Source organism: Colletotrichum tamarilloi (genome assembly GCF_030869305.1).
Source record: "Colletotrichum tamarilloi strain Tom-12 chromosome Unknown Scaffold_26.1, whole genome shotgun sequence".
Classification (NCBI taxonomy): domain Eukaryota; kingdom Fungi; phylum Ascomycota; class Sordariomycetes; order Glomerellales; family Glomerellaceae; genus Colletotrichum; species Colletotrichum tamarilloi.
In genome coordinates, this window is record NW_026849409.1 from 25135 (window position 1) to 46990 (window position 21856).

The 21856-nt window shown below is 50.9% G+C and overlaps 6 protein-coding genes across 6 annotated transcripts; 3 read left to right on the forward strand and 3 right to left on the reverse strand.

The window, feature by feature from the left end:
* Positions 1–4509: 4509 nt before the first annotated feature.
* CTAM01_07870 (galactose oxidase) lies at positions 4510–6965 on the reverse strand (the record flags this gene model as incomplete). Its single annotated transcript, XM_060523891.1, has 5 exons — positions 4510–4824; positions 4875–5027; positions 5078–5360; positions 5416–6000; positions 6079–6965. 5 exons carry the CDS (start codon positions 6963–6965, stop codon positions 4510–4512), a joined length of 2223 nt encoding a protein of 740 aa, XP_060381346.1.
* Positions 6966–9672: 2707 nt separating this feature from the next.
* CTAM01_07871 (protocatechuate 3) lies at positions 9673–10845 on the forward strand (the record flags this gene model as incomplete). Its single annotated transcript, XM_060523892.1, has 3 exons — positions 9673–9983; positions 10043–10634; positions 10696–10845. The coding sequence occupies 3 exons, from the start codon at positions 9673–9675 to the stop codon at positions 10843–10845; spliced, it is 1053 nt and encodes a 350-aa protein (XP_060381347.1).
* Positions 10846–12260: 1415 nt separating this feature from the next.
* CTAM01_07872 (OPT oligopeptide transporter) lies at positions 12261–15264 on the forward strand (the record flags this gene model as incomplete). Its single annotated transcript, XM_060523893.1, has 13 exons — positions 12261–12595; positions 12648–12853; positions 12917–12990; positions 13040–13076; positions 13128–13252; positions 13305–13553; positions 13601–13718; positions 13785–13885; positions 13938–14053; positions 14108–14143; positions 14215–14411; positions 14473–14582; positions 14638–15264. 13 exons carry the CDS (start codon positions 12261–12263, stop codon positions 15262–15264), a joined length of 2331 nt encoding a protein of 776 aa, XP_060381348.1.
* A 202-nt stretch (positions 15265–15466) lies between these two features.
* CTAM01_07873 (heterokaryon incompatibility protein) lies at positions 15467–17110 on the reverse strand (the record flags this gene model as incomplete). The annotated part of the gene is made up of 1 exon (XM_060523894.1): positions 15467–17110. One exon carries the CDS (start codon positions 17108–17110, stop codon positions 15467–15469), a length of 1644 nt encoding a protein of 547 aa, XP_060381349.1.
* Positions 17111–18340: 1230 nt separating this feature from the next.
* CTAM01_07874 (uncharacterized protein) lies at positions 18341–20452 on the forward strand (the record flags this gene model as incomplete). The annotated part of the gene is made up of 2 exons (XM_060523895.1): positions 18341–19209; positions 19273–20452. The coding sequence occupies 2 exons, from the start codon at positions 18341–18343 to the stop codon at positions 20450–20452; spliced, it is 2049 nt and encodes a 682-aa protein (XP_060381350.1).
* A 547-nt stretch (positions 20453–20999) lies between these two features.
* Positions 21000–21354, reverse strand: CTAM01_07875 (uncharacterized protein; the record flags this gene model as incomplete). Its single annotated transcript, XM_060523896.1, has 2 exons — positions 21000–21019; positions 21141–21354. 2 exons carry the CDS (start codon positions 21352–21354, stop codon positions 21000–21002), a joined length of 234 nt encoding a protein of 77 aa, XP_060381351.1.
* Between the last annotated feature and the right edge of the window lie 502 nt (positions 21355–21856).

Sequence of the window (21856 nt, forward strand, 5' to 3'; positions counted from 1 at the left end):
TGTATCAAAGAGAGGGACCCTTGTTATTCGACTTTCGTGATCATTCGCTTAACCTAGTTACGATATGAAAGATCGGGGGTAGACGTGTTGACGAAAATGTTCAGGGCGGTAGGCATAGAAACCCTCAATCGGTAGAAGTAACGTAGAGACTCGACTTGTGTGCTTCGACGTTTCGCGGATTATCAGCTATCGGGAACAGGCGAATGTCAACAACCTTGGCGAAGCTTGGGCGGGTCGGACAGTCGTCTTGTGGACAGGGTAGTGTTCAAGATGACGAGTGCAATAGTAGGATCGGAGAAGAGGAATTTGAGGTCGATAGTGGTGGAGGGGTCGAACAGCAGCTTTTTTCCCCCTTGCGGGATGTGAGAATAGACGTTCGCTGGGAGGCTGTGTCGAGGAATTGGGTCCGAGTAGGATGGAGTCGCCGCAGTGTGCGGAGGTAGCGCAGTGTGCGTACGGATAGTTGGTGGTGTGCTGCTCGTATTGACGGCGGCAGTCTGTCTTCGCCACACCAGCTTGCGTCAGCGCACTTGCATGCAGAGCTGAGCTTAGATGAGATGCGAAGAAGTTGGTTTCGTTTCGTCAAGTTCGTAAAGGGTCGTTAACAGAAGGTATCCGTATCTAGGAAATAGGACTTTGTAGGACGTATGCAGGAAGCAGACGCTAGGTGCGGGACGAACAGCGGATGGGCGTCAGGTCTTGTTCGCCCGGGGATTCGAAGGCGTAGGTAGGTATCTGCAGAGGGGACCAGAGGTTCGTGGGAGAAAGCAGACGAACGGCGGGAGCTTGGCTGATAAGAGAATGCAAAATTGGGGGGGGGGGGGGGGGGGGGGGGGGGAGGGGGAGGGGGGAGGGGGGGGGGGGGGGGGGGGAAGGGGGGGGGGGGGGGGGGTGGGGGGGAGAAGGGGGGGGGGGGGGGGGGGGGGGGGGGGCAGGAAGAGTGCTTGACCCCGGTCAAGAAGCTGAACAAGAAGTGCAGTGCAGCATGAACATGGGAGAAGCAGAAACAAGTGAATTGCGCAGGCTGGGGATATTCAAAATGGGAAAGCGAAGTTGGGATCCAAGAGTCAGGGCCGAGGAGAGAGAGAAAGAAAAAAGAGAAAAGGACCAGGCTGGAACTGGTTGGTTGACTTTGGTGGACTGGGATTTGGGGAGGAAGGAACACGACGGACCAGGAGATGCTGGTGACCTGGTCTAGAACCCCCCCGGTGCCTTCCATGAGTTGAGTCATCTGATTGGATCAGAAGACTCGTGTGGGTGGATAGCAGTGGGGGAAGCTGCGTTTACGTAGTAGCGCTTTCCCGCAGCGCGGGACGCACCCTGTTCTTGGAAAGAGCCACTGGTGGGGCCCAGGGGCTTTGCCTGCCACCTCTTGCGCACCTCTTTGCAGTTCAACTTTCTTACCTTCCACGGAGACCAGTGTCGCGAATGTCTTTCTCTGAATCACACCTTTGAGGGTATCTGGAACAGCTTGTTTGAAGCCGAATCGCACACCAGTGACCTGTGAAAATGGCGGTCCGTCATGGGCTTGTTGGACGGTCAGAGACGTTGCAGTCGGGAGATGCTGCTGTATCATGTACGAGAAAAAGGTAAAATTAAAAACAGAACAACCCGCACACGAATACATGAGGCTAATGAGGTCACAGTTGGCGCCCCATGGCATTCTGATTCGCCTTTCTTCATCGGCCAGACCCTTGATATCGGACTCCGAGAGTGACAGTTGGCCGGTTGTCACTTCAACACCCACTCCTTCCGCCATGTTTCGAATCGTTGCATGGAATTTAGCAAGCAAGACTTCAAAGAGTGTCGATACATCGCGAGCGGGCGGTATATCGTCCATCAGCCTCATTTCGTGCGCATAGACAAGACGGGTGCACGTTGACGACACCCACCGAGCGCATTAAGCAACGACATGCACACCATCTTTGGACCATCCCATCCCATCTCAACACCAGTCCGTCCATTGCGTCTACTGTCTGCGAACACGCACCTTGTTCCGCACCAACACCTCCCACACCACCGCCTTACCAGGCTTCAACCCAGTCGCACCCGAACAGTTCAAGCTGGGAAAAAGTAGGGACTCCAAGCACCCGGCAAGTACAATCCCTATAGTCAAGCCTACCACACCACCTCATAGTAGTGGATAGCGCCGGGAAGAAGCTTAGCGGCTGTCGTACACCGTACCCGTGCTCGATATGGTCGCTGACCGTTGTGTCTTGCTGTTTCGCAAAATTTCTCGAAAACACTCGACGCAATGACCGGACGGAAGCGCCAACGGCAGCCCGTCTTCCACGTCGCCCCGTGTTCTCCTGCAACGCATGTTTTGCGCAAGTCACTCAGCGCTGTCATCTCTTTGGCTCCCGCCCGCAAGCCTATTCGTCTGACACATTGCGGCACACGTCAACCGCTTTCGAGTCTGTCTCCGAGATCAGCCAGCGTGCCAACCTATCCCCATTCGAGACCCAGTGTGCCAGTAATTCCTATTCCAATGCCTGCGCCTATGTGCTGGGAAACCAAGGTCACATCGAAGCGTCCACCATCCTGGCCGGTGATGTCAAGACCAGCCAGGAATGTGGCCCTCTGCAACGGCTGATAGGCCCGTGTCACCCCAACATGCGACAACCACCCTAGATTTGGGTGATTAATGGCCTGGGTCGGTCGCTCTCGCCCTAGCAACGGAATCAAGCTCAATCTCTGTTCAGTCAACAAAATCCGGCACCACGCGACTCGCCTATGTTGACCAGTAGACAACGCAACGCCAAGATTCCAGACAATCAATATCCAGCAGTCTAGACTGGCGGTAGCTCATACAAAGTCATCAGCATTCAGATGCGCCGGAGCAGCGAGCTAGCTCCAGAAGAGCAGCCCACTTTGGCCTACGAACAATGACGGCAGTGTTTGGGGCCAGGTCAGGTCTGGGATGATCGTAGTGCGGCGGTGGTGCTGCGTGCAGCGCTTTTCCATGGCTGAATTGCTTCAGCTACCCAATTGACCCCACCATGCAACATGCCCGCCCGAGGTGAACCCGACCTGATGCTCTGGGGCGCAGGCTGATACGGATAAGGTATGTATCTTCGCTCCGCCTGGCTAGTCAAGCTGACAATCCCTCGCCAGCTATTCATGATTGGCCGCCGGCTGCGCCCCTCCACCTTCTGCTTCCCCTCCAAGTCCAACTCTCCAACGTCCCAAGGGCGACATCCAGTACAGATACAAGCACACAATCAATTCCTTCTCAAGATGCATCGCACGAGTCAAATCCCAGCCGCACGCGCCATGCGTTGGCCAAGCCCACACGGCCGATTCGAGGGACCCTTTCACCTGCGCAAAGTGTATCACATTCTCTGTTCGCCTCCATCACAAGCAATGCCTGATGAATGGGTCTCTTACCGTACAGGCCTCCACTGATAGGTGCTTCGAGATCCTGCCCACTTCGAGGCGACGACCAACGGTGGCAAGGCGCGCACATTTTGCAACGGATACGGACAAGGACGTCCCATTAAGGGCTCACTCACTCCCATTGTGTCCCTGGCATCTCCTTTTCTTTCTTTTTTTTTCTTCTTTTTTTTTTCTTCTTTTTTTTGAATGAGCTCCTACGGACACAAGTTGGATTGGCGATCGCTTCAGTGGCATGCTCCAACTTTGCCAGCTTTGGCACCTAGCGACGGCCTTCAAAAGAAATAGGCAGGCGATTATTCCTGTAAGAGGCATTCAGGCGGTCCGCACTGAGGCCACAACTCAGCTTCGAATCCTGACAAGCCCATCTGTCAAGCTTGTGAGCACTGAGCACTGCCTCGGCGCCATCAACAATCTGAATGATACCCCAAAAATGCATGTCTCCGGGCCTCAGTCAGCGTTGAGGTGGGGACTCTTACGCAGTGCCACGCTGACTTGAAGGATTGCGGGTTTCCTGCATTCCTCCCCGCGCCTTACGCATGCTTGGCTTCGTGTTGCTGGGACCCTTGCTGAGCCGCACCCGCGTTCTTGGCCGAGACATTCAAGTGCTTCGCTCTCCAGAATGCGTCGAGCCACCTATGTGTCGGAGACCTCATCGATGCCTGCTGTCACGCAAACCCGATCCGGCCATTCTTACATGTCAGCATGTCGAAGTCTCGGCCCCGCGTATGGATTTCTCGCCTGGGCATCGAACATCTTGAGGAGTTTGATTACCAACGGATGCCGTTTCGTGCACAGAACGGATCTGCAGAAACGAAGCAACATCCGATCGAGGCTTGTGCGGGGCCCGGGATCGGCCCTCCACGGCTGTTGCCCGCGGTGGGTTTGTCCTCTGGTGCCTCCGATTTTCTTCCGGCATTTCGACCGACCCCAGCAGGACAAGAAACGTTCTTCGCTCTTCTGTATGTTGATACTGGACATCATCGGAAAGATTATTGTCAATTACCATTATAGATATTAAGGTAAGTAGTAATATGTTCAAACATATGGACGCTATACGGTCAAGCATCGTACTCCTAACTCCCATTGCAGAAATTGAGCGGTTGTTCACCCTTTTCACACTGCGACTCTGAAAGTCTTAGCAACGCTAGGAACGCCAGCTTCGTTGACAGCAAACAACATCCAGTAGCCAGGGAGTGCGATACCGGCGTCTCCGGGAACAGTCACCGTGTACTGATTATCATTGGCCTGAGCCTCCAGAGGGCAACGTCTTTGGTCGGTGTTGACCGCGTGTGTCGAAGTGCCCATCCTAATCATCGAGAAGGTGTAGTTCGCCGCCTCATCCATAGTAATGGTGAAGCTGTCGCCGGCCTTGCACTCGGAGATTGAGAGGTCGGAAACGACGGGGCGCTTGGCAAGAGTTTGCCCGTCCTGGAGCCAAGTTAGCATTGTGGTTCACCGTGCAGGCCAACGTTTCTTACAGCTTCAAAGAGATAGGGCGGCGAGAAGAACTGTCCGTCAAAGTGGTTGGCGGTACATCCGTTGCAAAGACCACCACCGCCAGAGAAGATGGTCGCGTCAGGCATAAGAAGGGCTACCGAGTGGTAGTTACGGGGGGTGGTGTGTGACTTGAGCTAGGAGGAAGTCAGCACTGTAGCCTTGCAAGCTTTCGCAATGAACTGACCGTAGTGAACTTCTTGGTAGCAGGATCCCACATTTCGGGGAAAAGTTGCGGGTTGGCGTCCGAGAAGAGTACAGTACGGCTCTGACCACCAACAATGAAGACCTTGCCATCGGGAAGGACGACACCATTGGCGAATCCGCGGTTGTACTTGGCGTTCTCAAGCTTCTCAATCTCAACAGCACCGCCAGCCTCACCGATGGTAAGGACATGGGCGTTGGCGGTCGACGCAACGCCGTCGTAGCGAGGAGCACCTCCTACGGTGAGAATCTTTCCGGCAACAGCGCTGAGAGTTTTGGTCAGCGACCAGACTTGGCGATGGGGGGATGGACAACACTTACTCGTACATGACATTGACACCGCACATGGCATCGCTGTCACTTCCTCGGTTTCCAGCACCCTTGACGCTTCCCGAGTCCCGCGTGGAGTACCAGTTCATCGCCTTGCTAGGGCCGGCCTGGAACACATATCCATCCTTCCACGCGTGAAGCCACGCGTGGCTATCGGCCCGGAAAGAGCCACGAGTATCTTGGGTCAACATGGGCGTCACCGAGCACCCATCGAGCTTCTTCCATTCCTTGCTTACAGTGTCGTAGATTTCACCGTGCTTCCCTTGAGCACCACCGCGGAACGAGCCACCGATGGTGAAGACCTTGTTGTCAGAAGTAAGCGTGCTCGACTGGTATCCACGAGGGATCTTCAGGTCGCCAGTGGCAGCCCAAGAATTAGTTTCTTCATCAAAGATACTCGTCTTGGCGGCAGTGGAGCCTCCGCTAACGATGATGTGGCCATCAGCGTCCATGGAGATACCCGGGCAAAACATATCATGCTGGGTGTTTTCGACTAGGGCCTCAGTGACTTCCTTGCTGGACGGGTTGTAAATCGAGGTATACGTTTTTCCGTTGCCGGGGAAGGTCCAGCGGTTTCTGGTCGTCGTTAGTTCGTCCACCTTGATCAACAAATCAAACTTTCGGCAGTTACGGAAAAGAAAACATAAAACTAACCTCCAACCAGAAGACCACGCCAGCAACTCCCCGGTCTTGGGCAACAAAGCCACGGCAACCGGTACCACCGGGAACTTGACCAGGGCGCTCCATTGTCCGATGCTCTGGGACTGGGAAAAGTCAAGCTGGTACAAGTTGTAATACCCGGCCGCGCCTGTCCCGCCGCCGCAGAATGCGCCCTTGTCGCCCGCGCATGCCGTCTTGCAAAAGCTGCTTCCACTGTTGCCGCGATCGCTCGGCACGTCGCCGCAGAAACAATCCCGCCCGGCGCCGCCGAGACCAAAATACTTGCTTTGGTACAGCCCGCAGTGGTCCTGGCACATTTGCACCGTCATTTGCGCAGAGCGAAGCTTGGGGTACTCGACCAAGGGGTCGCCGCGCGCGGGCATGCGCTGGCACCCAATGTGCTGGGCCTTGGATGGGGACGCCGCGGCCGTCATCATCGTCTCCGGGCCGTAGACGTTGACGTAGTTGACGCCGCCGCAGAAAGCGCCGTCGTCACCGCGGCAAGCGGTGTTGCACTGGCTCAGCGGGGCCACCTGGGTGTTTGCGCGCAGGGCGTTGCCACAGATGCAGTCGGTGCCGCGGGAGAGGCCGTACATTTTGGATTTGAACTGGGAGCAGTACGTGGCGCAGGTCGACGGGCTCATCTTGTCGGAGCGGGTGCCCTGCGAGGTGGAGACGTCAGTGGTGCCGGCCTGGTCTGTTGCAATGAGGGCGGTGCCGCGGGTGCGTTCTTGGTAGCAACCCATGTGGACTTGGCCCGAGGGCGCGGGCTCTTCGGCGGGCATTTGATAGACGTTGAGGGTGTTGTCTGCGTCTTGTGCTGATACGAAGAGGGGGAGGAGAAGTGCCGCGAGGGACACTGCTCTCGGTGGGAGTTGCATTGTGAATGAGTGTAGATGATACTAGGAAATAACGAATGACTTGGTCCTAATGGATGACGAATTAGAAAAAAATGGTCTGAAAAGAAATGGAGCTCCTGCTCAGAGTTGCCAGAGTAGGTAGGATGAGAGTGTGATCAGCCACTACATGGGATGTTTGAACGCTTCATATACAAGTTGGACCTACTTAACACCTAGATAATCACGATATCCTCGCGTCGACCGACCTGAACTACCTTTAGGACTCTAAAACAGAACATTAACCTGATTGGCCGCCCACAAAAACCCACAGCGCTGCCGCCGTCGACGGGCACACACAGACATCAGGCCGTGGTCGACATGGGGCGGTCGTCGGTCGAGCACCACCTCATCCCCCGTTCCCTGCTTACTACTTTAGGATAGACTGTAAGAGTGACGGTTCTACCATAAGCAAAATCATGAGCGAGTGCCCCAGAGCTGGTGTCCCACGTTGGGGACGGCGAAACTACTTGGCTTTGCTCAGGCAGGCCAGTTTTGGCGTAGTAGAGACGCTGACGATGGTTGATTTGGGTTTAGGTCGCCTGCCAAGAGTTGAAGTGTCATAGCGGGGTCTGGCCTTACTATCCAGTCGAGTTAGACTGACCTTGAGTTTTGAGGAGACAGAAGTTTTGTGGCTGGACTACAATTATTCTTGTCAAGGCTATTTTGGTTTGCCGATGGGAAAATAGAGAAGCGTCTTTGGCGGGACCCTTATTGGGATGCTTCAGTTCCATTGAGGTCAGATGAGGAACTGGTGTGGATTGAAGCTGGAGGAGACAGAGGAATCATCTTCACGGCATCAGGCCAGCCAATGTTCATTGGTAATCTGTAATAAAGAAGGTTTCTGAGTGCATAAGTCATCACAATTGCAGAGCAGAAACTCTCTTGCGGAAATTCATTTAAGCTTACCTTATCCCACCAAGAACGTGGCCGGTCGCATTTCCGACTCATTAATACAAAATTGCAGACCCAACTAACCCAAATTAAGTCTAAAAAGAAGGTTGCGACCAGCCAAAGCTGATCACTTCTACCGTGTCTCAGGTCGCTCACTTAGCAAGCTTAGCAGACTTAGCCTCCTAGGCGACCCTTCCTCTCACGGCCCTCTTAATTTCCTGGTTTGTTGGTGGCACTGGCTCTAGAACGATCTGGGGAAGGAAGTCTCGACTTTAGGGAGGTAAATGATCCTCGTTCTTTTCCGTGATGCATCATGTCTATGATCAAGGTTTTCTCCGAATTCATCTAATGTGCTTGAGTTTGTTAGGTCTGACGATCGGAGTGAATGTGTACATGCAGTTTAGGACGGTTCGTCTGTTGGGGGTTGCATGTCTGAGCGGGCCCAGCGGGTTGAAGGTAACTTTCCGCTGAGCTCTTGACCGTGTGTCGACCAGAAAACACGAGAGAGGACGTCCACCATCCTCAAGACTTTTTGATGGGAGTCGGCATTCTTTTCTTGATTGTGAAAGTCCTCATGCATTTCTGGGTCGACTCTGTATTAGTCAATCGTTTCGACATCCCACTTCGCGACGCCCACCTCCCTGAACATGACGCGTTAAGGAGGTGGGAGCCGTGATGCGCCACAAGTAGTCCACTACGTCACTAGCAGTCCATGTAGCATACCTACTCCAGAGGATCAAAATAGTTCATCGTGCATGCGTGATATTGACGGGTGCATTTCATGGCCATCTCTTCGTAAGCATTCTTCTCCCTTAATATCAAGATGCCTGACCCGCCCCTTCGAAGATGACGGCTTCCACGACTTCGGGCTCGACGATTCATGTTTGTTCTGAACGTAATCGACGCGGTCAAACCAAACTCGTGCCCGGTGAGGCATAATAACCAAGTAACAATCTCGGTAGATAGCGCGCAGAGCCAATCCAGCCATGCTCGTTCTCAATTCATCAAGTTTCAAGGGTTCTTTTAGGCTTACAATTGCTCTCTCGTCCCGATTCCTAGTTCTCCAAGGTCTAGAACCTCTGTGTTGAAAAATACAGTATTTAGTAATTACTTCTTCCGCAAGCTCGGGCAAAGTCCGAAGTTCCAGAAGACTTGCAGTTCATTACATCGAAACCCGATATGGTGGTCGCCGAGAACTTGCCTAAACGGGTAAAGATGGAGATATTCCGCGATTCTACGCGTATGCCGGTGCACAGCCGCCGCGGAAAGGAGGCGAAGATCCTTAATACACGTTATAAAACCAACATGCTAAAGAGCTCAGCCCTAAATTGAGTACCAGCTCTACACCAATACCCATCATTCTGTCTTACGACCAATAGTATGTACGAGTGCAAGCTAGATATTCAGCGGGTAGTCCGTAGCCAAGACCTCGGCATCCGTGGCGACTGCGGTCGCTATGCTCCTCTTTAGAGCCTCAACTCCACAAACTCTCCCACTTCCCGGCTGACAACGTAGATGTGGACGTCAGCAGCGCAAGGGGCCGTTCCAATCAAAGCCTTTGCAACGTAAGCCATTAAGGAGAACTTGATTAGCGGATGTCTACAGAACCCCGAGCAATGCTAAAAGTGGTGATGGACAATAGAATATGGAAATAATCGAGCGAAGGCATTGTCGTATAAGAGATGATGGAATCCTCGGAAGAAGATGCTGAGTTTAGGACCTCACCCTCATCGCACAGTCTAGACACGACTTGACTCTCATTCATCAGAACCCTCGCTTTACTATACTCATCTTCAACATGCTGTTCACCGACTTGTTCCTCTTTGCCTTGGCCGCAGGGACCACCCTCGCTCACCCAGAGAAGCTCACTGCCGAACAGGCAAAGCATGAAGCAAAACTCATTGGCCGAAGCACCGACAAGTGCGCCGCGGCGATTGAGAAGCGCAAGGCAGAAATGTTTGCGAAGCGAGCGGCTCGTCTGCAAACCCGCCGAATTCAAAACGGCCATGTCGATACCCGAGACCTGATGTCCCGGAACTCGCTGCAGTACACCACCATCCAGAACGACACTTGCGTCCTGGCCCCTGACACCGTCTGGGGACCCTATGGGTTAGTCAACTACGACGGGTTCGATTTTGAGGTTGATGCGGGGACTGACTTTGCGACAGCGTCGATGGAGAAATTCATCGTCACGATCTGCGTGAGACGCAGGGAGGTATCGACTTCTATCTCGACATGGGCGTGATCGACATCGAGACATGCGAACCCCTCGTCGGCACAGCCCTCACGATTTGGAACTGCAACGCAACCGGCTCGTACTCCTCTTTCACCGGAATCGACCCCAACACCGCAGAGCTCCTGGACAACTGGTCTAAAAGGACGGACGGCACCACCGACGACGAGACGTTCCTGCGCGGGATCCAGACGACCGACCAGAACGGTGTCGTGGAGTTCCTCACGAAATTCCCCGGATACTACATCACCAGAACGACTCATATTCACGTCACTGCCCAGACCAACATTGTGAACGGCACGTCCTACTCCGCGAGCAAGGTGCAGCACATCGGGCAGCTTTTCTTTGAGGAGGACCTCCTGAGCCAAGTGTATGCTGTCAGCCCGTACAGTGAGCACCTTACGACGTTGAACCGTACTACCAACGAGGAGGACTCGCTGTACTCTGATGCCAGCGCCGACGGGTACAGTGCTGTCATCAGCGTCAGCCAGTTGACTGACAACATTGAGGATGGTCTCGTTGGATATGTGAGTGGATGACTTGCCAAATGAAAGTGAAGTCCAAAAATGTGCTAATGTGAAGTGATAGATTACGATTGGTGTCAACTCGACTGCCGATGGACTGGCCATCACTGGAGGTGGTGTCAACCCTCAAGGATACCTTCCTACTGTCAGTGTGGATGACGCGAAGTTGGCCCAGGCAACCGCAGTCGATAGGGCTGATGGCTACACGTCTTAGACATGTTCTAGATTGATCATGTCGTTCAATGTTACATCTGCTGGAACCACTTGTAGATGCACAGAAGCTGCTTTAAGTTTAGAAACATAGATACCCAAGCACATATAAAGAGATTCAGGTTGGCACTTTTACGCATTGTCCATCTAGTTGTGAACGATCACGCAGAATTCGAGGTCTACAATATTCAATCCCGTGAGTTAATTCACCGCACGAGATATTCCTGCCGCAAGACAATGATCCTTCGAGGCGTGGCCTCGCTACCATAGATGGAATATTTGAAGAGACTTAGTTCTGAGTTACACAGACCTCTATCGATTTTGAGCAATGGGGTATGGTCGCTATACATCTCGGAGCAATACTCGACCACAGGTTTTTGGCTACAACATCGCTTCTCCCCAACTGTAGCTGGACTTTTAGGCTTTGATATAGGACTATGACCTCAATCATATCGAAGCACGAGATTATGGGGCAAACTGCCGGCAGATATTTGCAGGCAGGAGTGGGATTAAGCTATCTAATAGCTATCTTCTTCGCCATTGTTCGCAACGTCTCAGTAGATCACGTTACATTGAAGATGCATTAGACGCTATCGGATCTCGTCCGATGGCCTCACTTGACAAGCTATCTTCGCGTTGCAAAGGTCGTTCCAACAGCAGGTGATGAAGAAAAGATATCTAACCGCAGAGCTACAGCAAGACTATCCCATGCGCCAAGGGCGGGAGACCGGGCGTACTGCCTCGAAAGTCAGAACTGCCCGCGCTACCACGTCTTCAAGGTTATGTTCTCAGTGGCTGCATATGTCTGCGATGCGATCTTATCAAACCTGAGGAGGAGGTGTCGGGTCTCCTCCGCTTCCACTGGTCGATCTCGACATACCCCACCTGCATTGCGCCTTGATAACACGATCAGATAATGCAGGCCTCGCATGCAGCATCAACATCTTTCATCCATTCCTCTTATTCCCGATGCCGGTCGGTAGAATCACTAGGGTGTATTAGCCGACGCTAGACCACCTGCAACCAACATCACCTCCAACGTCTGCTGGGATTAGTTTGTACCCTTGTGGCAAGTAGCATGCTCAAGGGAATCACTGGTCTAGAAGGTACCGTTTCGAGTTTTGGAGGATATTAGTCCTCCGTGTAGTCTATCCCGAATTTAGATTAACCTCGAATAGGACTTGGGAAACTTCCAATAAAAGGCGTCGATAAGCTATTCCCGACTGGAAGAGGGTTTGCATTACCGAGGTGGCAACGCAACAACGCTGTTCGCAAGCACATCACGAAGATCCGCAATTGCATGCTGCTCCCTCCCTGTGAACAATCGGCGGGGGTTTGATCGCTTTACTTATACTTGTCGCAAGCGTCACATTGCGAACCCTACTTACATTTCGAGTTCCGTGATACTAGCATCTAACCATGTCTCAACAACGTGACGAAAAGGATAATACCACTCTGAACGACTCAAAAGAGTCAACCAACCCGAAGGTTGTTGTTGATTCTGTTTTCGAGACGTCGGAAAAGGTATTTATTGGAGGTATCGACGATGGCTCAGACGGACCCAAGAGAGGGTTCACCGAAGACTCAGAGCCTGAGTACGACTTCAAATCTGAAGAGTTCGTTAATATCCCAGAGCTTGTACGCAACGTTGTCGGATTCGAAGACGACCCCACTTTGCCAGTGCTCACCTTCCGCGCAATCCTTCTTTCTGCGATCTTTTGCACAACCGGAAGTATTGTCTCGCAGCTTTCATAGTAAAGTGCCCATCTTTGTTATGCAGCCTAGTGTGTTACTGATAACAAACAGTTTCCGAACTACAACAGCTCCATTCCCTGTATTCTTCGTCATTTTAGCCTCTGCTCCGCTTGGTCGGCTATTGGCACGTATTCTACCTGCTTATACGGTGCCCCTCGGACGCTTTTCCTTCTCCCTCAACCCTGGGCCATTCTCCATCAAAGAACATGCAATTATCGGTATTGCTGCCAACGCGGGCAGTCAAGGCCAGTGGGCAAGTACGTTACTTATGACGAATTGCGCCGCGCCCTCTTCCAGCTCCAACTAATATCAATGAATAGCTTACCTGCCAACCAATGCAGCACTGTATTACGGTATCACAATGAATCCAGCTGTTGCACTCTTTTTTGGATGGGTGAGATTGAACGATCATGGCTTGAAGTTTGAACACTAAGAGCAATCAGGGTGCCTCTTTACTGGGGTTTTCATTCGCCGCAATGGGTAAGACCAAATCACCCTGTGCTGTTGATGATACTCTCTGACAAGCCAAAGTTCGGAAGATTCTGATTGATGATCCCGAATTCATCTTCCCTTTGTCTCTCCAACAGGTCACATTGTATAGGAGCATTCAAGGGAAGTCTGAGCTACACAAAAGCGTTTCCCAGAAACAGATGAGAGTGAGTAAAGAATCGTCAGCCAATCCTGTACCATGTTAACAATATCATCAAGGTGTTCTGGTGGATTCTATTGGGCACATTTCTCTGGCAATTTCTCCCCGAGTACCTTTTTCCTTTCGTCGCTGCCCTTGCTCCTCTATGCTGGTTCGCGAGTCGAAATCACACTGTCAACTTCCTCGGCGCCGGCCGTGGAGGGATTGGGCTCCTCAACATCACGCTCAATTGGTCTAACATCACCTCCACCGTCATTACTTATCCTTACAGTGTTCAAGTGACTATCTTCGTTGGCTTTGTTATCACAGTAGGTTCTGTTCCTCTTTGAAATGTTCTGTACTTACTATTCACAAGACATGGATTTTGATTCCCGTTGCTTACTTTGGCAACTTATGGGGGTCTCCTACGTACGACATTATGTCGAATGGTGTGTTCCAAAAGAACGGCTCCTCTTATCCATTTGAATCTTTAAGTAAGGCAGCAATCAATTGAGAGTCATGTAAACGATTCGTTGTGAGTGCTGACAGCTAGGATCTAGTCTACACGGACTCAAGCGGTGTTCAGCATGTCAATGAAACAGCTTACCACGAGGTTGGTCTGGCGTACTCTGGGGCTCAGTACACATGGGAAATCTTCATGGTGAGTGACCTTTCGATTATTGTTTGCATACAAAACTGTTAATCCAACAAAGTGGTACGCATCGTACATTTCCTCCTTTGTTTGGTGTGGCCTATTCCTGGGCCCCAAAGTAGTCAAGATCTGGAAAGCAAGAAAAGCAGAGGGAGAGTATCATCAAGATAGATTGAGGTTGGTTAATCATGTCCAGATGCTTGGAGCTATTTGCTGACTTTAATTATTTAGTCGTATCATCCAACAGTATCCGAGCCTCACTCTCTGGTAAGTTCATATCCCTCGGGACTCTCCACGCAAGATATCCAGTAAAACTTTGGCTAAACACCATCAATAAGGGAATGGGTTTTGTTGACCATTATTCCCATTGGCATTTTGCTCGTTATTGTCGCCACAAAGTCTGTTTGGATGCCGACTTGGACATACTTCGTCGCTCTGGGTTTTGGCGGCGCTGCTATGCTGCCCATGAGCCTGGTTTATGCGATGTCTGGATATTCGATCAAGGTTGGGTTCTTCAATGAACTTATCTACGGCTGTTAGTCCAAGGATATTGTAACATGGTGTGTCAAGGCACATATGGCTGACGGCGGCTATAGACATGATCGACGCGAAGGGCTCGTCGCGCCATCCCCTTGGCCAGCTAGCCTATCGCATTATTTCTGGCAACGTCTGGTACGATGCTCGTATTGTTCTAGAAGACCAAAAGGTAAGTGTTCTTCTCAATAACTACTTGATCAAAGGGACGCTAACACGAAACCTAGATTGGGCACTACCTCCATCTTCCTCCACGAGACGTGATTGGGGTCCAAATCATCGCAAATATGATAGCTCTCCCTATCAACTACGGCGTCATGCGTTGGGTCATTGCGTCCAAATTTGACTACGTGAGCGGTCGAGTCGCGGATCCTCAAGGACAATGGACTGGCCAAGAGTTCAAGAGCTACAATACCGCCGGTATCCAGTATGCACTTGTCGGGCCAAAGAAGCTCTTCGCATCCTCCTTCTTCAAGCCTGTACTCTACGGCTTCCCTGCTGGCGCGATAGCACCGATCATTATCTGGCTTCTTCACAAGAAGTTTCCAAAAGCCCGTTTCGACCTTTGGAACTCCACGATCTTCTTTGCTAGCGCGGCAACTTTCCACGGAAATCTTAGCACTGGGCCCTTTACAACTTTCCTTGTCGGGACCTTCTTCAACTTCTACCTCTACCGTTATCGTCGCACTTTCTGGAACAAATGGGCATATATCAGTGGCGCAGCTTTGGACACTGGCTTCAATGCTAACCTCTTATTCATCTTCATTTTCCTTGGTACAACCGGAGCAGTAATGGCGCACTGGTGGGGAAATAATGCGGAAAATATTGAGAGGTGCTTTGCCTTAAAGGGCTAGTTCAAAGGCACAGAAAGAAAGACTTGATACTCAAGACTCTATGAAGCTACAGCAAAAGCAATCAGGTCTTACCCTCGGCCTCAACTGGAGATCCGGCTCGGGAATGCAAACACTTCAAGCAAGCAGGACACCATAATTGAAGCTGAATAAGGTACCAAATACGCGTAATGAACTGGGATAAAATCTGAAGTTCATTCCTTATCTAGCTTATTCGGATTTCTGTCAGTTCGCAGCCATTGACACCCACTGCCGTCTTCATCTCCCCACACATGAGGCCATCCACAAAGCACTGTGAAATGACTTGCCATTGGCCATTGTTCTGTCGCATGACAATGGGCGCTGAGCAGCCCGGTATAATAAATATCGAGTCTCCCTTCCGAATTTGCTGAAGAATTGCGGTGCCAAAAAGCCCCTTTACTGTGGTGAAGACCGGATATACGATTCCAATATGCTTGTCAAGTGATTCCAAGAAAGGCTTAGGGTCCACGCAATCTCCAACATCTTGCACCCGTGGGAAGAAGGACTTGAATCGCCGACCCCAAGGTTGGAAATTGTCATTGACCTGCTTGCGAAACTGTGTCAAGTCGTTGAGATTGGCGTGTTTGAGAACTTTGCCCCATCCACGCTTTTCCAGCGCCAGGATGTCTGGGTCGTCGGGGCTCAGGCTCTCAAGCCAAGGAATATCGAGAATCGTTATTCCTGAATCGCAATTGTAGGTTGCAGCTCGATGAAGGGTCCGTACGATTGCCGCCTTGGGATCGTTCGGCATCTTAACAGATGCTGGCTGAACGGCATCTTGCCAGACACCGAGACCACCGTGTTTCCAACCCAAGAAAGGAGCCAAGCCTTCGACCACATCAACGAGATATCCGCTAGTGGTGAGAAACTTCCCGTCATTTTCCACCCTGAACTTGGCTTTCTGTCCCCAACTGGCATTACAGTCTGTTCCCCAGAGATAAGGATCCCATGGAGATGTCAAATCTGGCACCCAGGAAGGAAGCTTCAGAGTAGATTCCGTCGTCCCAGTCAGCACTATGTCGAAAGATTCGAAGCCAGTGATAAGCGCGCTGGCAAAATCCGAGAACACATCTTCTACCTTCTTCGTATAGTCCGGCTCGATCAATTTGGCCACATATTCCGGTATCATCCCCATTAATCCGTACAGACGATCTCTCAAGTCGAGTGAGCCTGCCATCCTCCCAATCATCAAGAGCAGTCCAAGGTCGTCTTGATCTTGCCTACGCTCTTCATTGGTCTGAGCTCGACCGCGGCGAACACGCTCTTGAGACGCATTTACTAACTCCACCAACTTCAAGATTCGCCACACTTTCTCACGAGCCCTTACAGCGCCATGGATGTTCGTGACACCTTGAAGAAAGTTATGAAACGGCACCAAGCCCATGCGGAACGTCCCGAAAAGAATAGAAGGGTTGAAGGGACCCAGGCATTTCTCCTGAATTACCCAAATCCGAGACCAGTATGTCTTCTTGACAACTACATCGATGGCCCTGCGTATGGTTTCTTTCTTCTCTGGGTCCGTCATTGCTACTTCCAACACCTCAGATGCTGCAGCTTTGTCTTGTGACTTGACTATCAGTTCGTGGAGCTGAGCCATGTCGGAAATAGAGTCGTTGGGTATGTCGCCTAGCCAGATGGAGACAATGAGCGCTCTTCCATAGATTTGACGCATGCGCTTCACTTGACGATTGCGCTCGGCCAGGTCCCTCTGGTTGATGCAGATTGCATCGGCCCAGACTTTCAGACCATCAATATAATCTGGATCTGAGGACAAGGCTCGCAGAGCTGCCTCTAAGCTTTGACCGACAAGCACAACCTGGCCATTCATGATGATCGGCACTTTCACAGTCTGGTCCCCCCAAGTGTAGCTCAGGGCTCCGTAGTCACCCCATGAAAATCGATGATAGCGATGATGCGCACGTGGCCTCTCGAACGGTGAGCTTACTCTTGTCGGGCTCAATGACCGATATCGCTCATTCGAGAACCGTCGCCATCGCTCATCGCTGTTTCTCCGAGACAGCTGCGGCGTTTGTGACGACCAAGCTCTATAGTCTGGCAGATGTGCGTCGAGTGAAACGTGCTCAATCGTACAATGGACAAGGCCATGCCATTCAGGTGGCTCATCCCGAAGCTTGGCAAGAGGTGGTCGTTCAATTGTCTGTAGGTTGAGGACCCGGATCTCGTTCCGATCTTCGTTGAGCGGGTAGTAACTGAATGTGGTAGTTTCTGTTGATCTCTGAGTTGCCATTGTGAGAGAAACAGAGCTGGCCACTACGCATCCTTCACTTGCCCCAGACGCGGTCTTTGCGGTATTTAGCCTTGGCTCGCGCTACCGGGGGACACGATTAGATGTGATTTGTTGATTCGCTCCCCAGATCAAGTGCCATGCTTACGACACTGCCCAGTGTGAAAGAATCTGACATTCGGCACAGCCCCATCGAAGAACAATGAGGGGCTATCTCGCAACACAATTGGTTCGAATGGAAAAGAACAATGCAATAGTAAGCCCATTTGGGTCACGACCTTGTACATAACAAAACCTTGGGTAGATAGCCGTCCGCAACTCCAGCAATGTCGATTCAATGCAAGACTACTGGGGCTCATTCATCAAAACACAACAAAGGGTGATTATTGTGCTAAATTGAGGCTTTTCTGCCTATCCTGGTCCGAGCGTAGCTCTATTTTGTGTTTACCTAACATCACGGTTTTTTTTTTTTTTTTTCGTTGCATATCGTTCAATGCATTTCTGCCATCCCTTTATCCAGCTGGAGTAGTCAATCCAACAGGCCGCTTGAAACCGATAATGCTTGTAGTTTCTACCTTGGTCGTCCCAAAATAATTGTCAATAGTGGAAGGATCAAGGAGGCTTGAAGGCAAGGATGCTGATGGTGAGATTCAATGTAGGAGCTAGTCCTAAGTAAGCAAGCTGGATGGATGATGGTTAAACCACCCCGTTTACCCCTCACTCCTTACTAGGATATATTGCGCTCTTACTCTGAACCATGGTTCGGCGTGTGCTATTCAATTGCTACAACGGCCTGTGCTCGATCAAACAACAATGGCCGAGGACGGTGCTGGTATGTCGCTGTGCAGTACCTGCTTAGCTATCGACCTACTCAACATCCCTGCATACCCAGATAAATACATCCTGAATAAAGGATCTATTTTTCGACCCACCTTGAGTTTGCTGCAACTTTGGGGTTCTTGGAGAGAAGAAGAGGTGTCACAATTTGGCGTTCAATTCCACCGAACTTTCGAAGACCTGTTGGACGCCTCAAAAGAATGCGCTATCTGCGCCGCGGTTCTTCACGGCGCTCACATCTTTAAGAGCTGGCTTACCGAATTGAGCCAGCAAGATAAGAAAGATGAACACATCAGCAAGTACCTTGAGGACGGATCAGTTTGGGACATGCGACTTGTCAAATACTCCCAGGACACAGAAAACATCCTGGTCATATCATTCGACGCTGAACACAATTCCATCCGCCTGATCAGTGCTTTCAGACTGTGCGTTTCAGATGACAGCGATCCATTGAGCGCTTCGATCACTGGACGGTGCTTGAGGAAGAACCCAACAGTTGACTCAATGACCGACCAAGTTGCGAAATGGTTGAGAGACTGCGACCGAGAGCATATTCAACTCAGGTGCTGTGTAGGCGAGAGGTGCTTGCCGACGAGGGTTCTCGATGTGGGCATCGATGACAAGCAAACCTACATCAAGTTATACGAGGCTCGGGATGCATGCGGGAAATACGCCGCTTTGAGTTACATGTGGGGTCAAGGAAAAGATCATTTCAGGACCACCATGGCGAGCCTTGAGGAACACAAGGAGGGCATCATTACTGCGACTATGCCCCAGACATTCCAAGATGCTGTCACCATGACGCGCAAATTGGAAATACGCTACCTCTGGATTGATGCGCTCTGGTGAGTGCTTTTCAGTCTACAATAATGCCATTATCTAGAACACAATGAGCTGACATCTCACAGCATCGTTCAAGACGATATCGCAGACTGGAGCAGGGAAGCTTCCACGATGGGCGATGTTTACTCGAATGCTTACATCGTGTTTTCTGTCTTGAAATCAAGTGATAATGGTGTAGGCTTCTTGGGTCCGCCCGAAACACCCCCCTATGCAAGTTGTACATCCACTGCTGCCGGTATGACTGCCACTCTCTATGTTTGCGCAATACCTCGCACGCAGGCTTGCTACCTCAGTAGCGAGGACTATGTGTGGGATGAGCCTCTCTCGAAGAGAGGCTGGACTCTGCAGGAGCGTTGGCTTGCGCCGCGTCTTGTCCATTTCGGTTCACAGCAGATGTCGTTTGAGTGCAACGCGTACTTTTTGTGCCAAGATGGAACGAAATTCTTAGGGCGCTACAGCGACGCCAGAAAACACTGGGACACCGTCGAGGAAGACGAGCGCGCCCTACGAGCTTCTACCGAGTGGACAGAGCTTGTGACCGAGTATTCTTTACGGAAACTTACCCGTGGCACGGACAAGCTTCCCGCTATATCAGGTATCGCGAGAATGATTGCAGGTCAGATCAACGATCAGTACGTCGCTGGACTTTGGCGCAAGGCGATGATTGAAGGATTGTCATGGGAGTGCACTGAACCTGATCAAGCTGCCACGCATTACCAAGCACCATCTTGGTCTTGGGCATCTCTCAATGGGCCAATTTCGCAGCAGAGCTTCGGCAACTTAATGGGCGATAATGGTCTTGAGGTGACGATTGCGAGCCTCTCGAGGGTTCTGGATTGTGTAATTACACCAAAAGGCGAGGACCCATACGGCGAAGTTCTTACCGGCTCTTTAAAGATGGAAGGATTATTCAAGACCATAGGTCCTGTGGACTGTCACACAGAGACGAAGGTGAAGTTACACCTGAAGGGTATTCCCGGAGCTGTCTCCGAAATGAAGTTTGATACCACAGAAAGCGCAAGGGAGGCGTCGAATGCAACACTCAGCTGGTTTATGCTGTTTCAAATGACCCAAATGCACGAGAAGCCTGGGGCCAAGCTCCACATGCATCAAGAAGGTATCGTCATTATACCCACGGGCAATGGCTCGTACCGACGCCTTGGAAAACTACGTATAGATTATGCTACCTGGGGAGACAATAAGCTGGGAATCAACTTTGAGACGCGGAACGTGGTTATAGTATGACACCCATTTCTCACTGAGTAGAGACGGACCACATGCTCTTATGTCACAAATGGATTTTCAAGTAGTAGTCTCTACATATCGTATATGATAAGCGAGCTGGTCACTTCCTTAACCCACCTTAAAGTTCAATTTTGCTCCGAATTCCTTGCTGTCGTGATGGCTTCAACCTTCCAAGGCCTCACCTTACGTCACGTGACCTTGGTTACATAATCACCGAGATTCACCTCACTTGCACCCTCTATCTCAGAGCGAGCTTCGTGCCTAGTTCCTACTTCCAATAGACAAGCGTTCTCTTTCACCTACGTGGATGACCCTATGGTGACTATACGACACTTGCTTCAAGATGCTGATATCCCTTTAAAAGTCTGATCGATAACTCACTCTACAGAGAACTTCAAGTCCTAGCGTTGACCAGGGCCTATTCTACTGTAAAGAATCTTCGGCTAGTTCGGCCTTCGCACTCGATAGCTCTGCCGGTGTTATTTTTGTTGGCTTCATCCCTGCCTCCGTTTGTCTGTTGAATGACACATTACGTAGCCTATTAGCCTTAGCGGATGTAAGCTTGAGCTATGAATAGATCAGTAATCGCAGACATATCGTCATTATCGTGACCGACGGCTTACGTAGATCTTAACACCAACCACATGGATTACCAATGCAAGTCACAATACCATACTAAGCGACGTACCCGCGGCGACAGTAGCCTCAGTAGCAGATAGAGACTTCGAATTGGCATGTATCACGGCTTGTTGACTCGGACTTATGCCGGAGAAGTACGTCGTATAGTCTGGATAGAGTTCGATAGTCTGGTTTGTATCGCCGATTATGGATAGGATCTGATCGTAAGGTTGCGCGGCATAGCATGTGCCAATGTTGCTGATGATAGCCGTAGCCGAGATCATAATGATACGGACTTTGATGATAGATTCTGCCTTTTAACCTAGAATAATGAGAGGTTTTCATTTTTTTTAAGAGGGTAAGGTGGAATGTTGAAATGATGTGGAACCATGCTCGAAGCATCCATGCCCTGTGTAGGTCGATTTGGAGTCTCTTGGTCTTGACGTATGCGGCCACAAGAACCCCAATGAAATGAATGCTGAGAAGCCTGACAGCTACCTGAATGTTAAGTCCACCTATGAAAGAGCCTCTCGCTATCATCAAGGGGCCAATAGTGCCCAGTAGCAAGAGTAACAAAATGATGTATCTATTCAATCAATGGCCTGGGGTTATTGTATGTTGCATAACTGGTAGAAATTGGAAATATGCTAAAAACCCGACAGGAAAAATTGCGTCGAGATGGATGAGTAGCCCGACCTTTTGGTAGCCGTACTGGTACGCAAAGTACTCTCTAGGGGTAGAGCCGTTATGAAAGACGTTTAAGTTAAGGTACTGGAAACGAGCAAG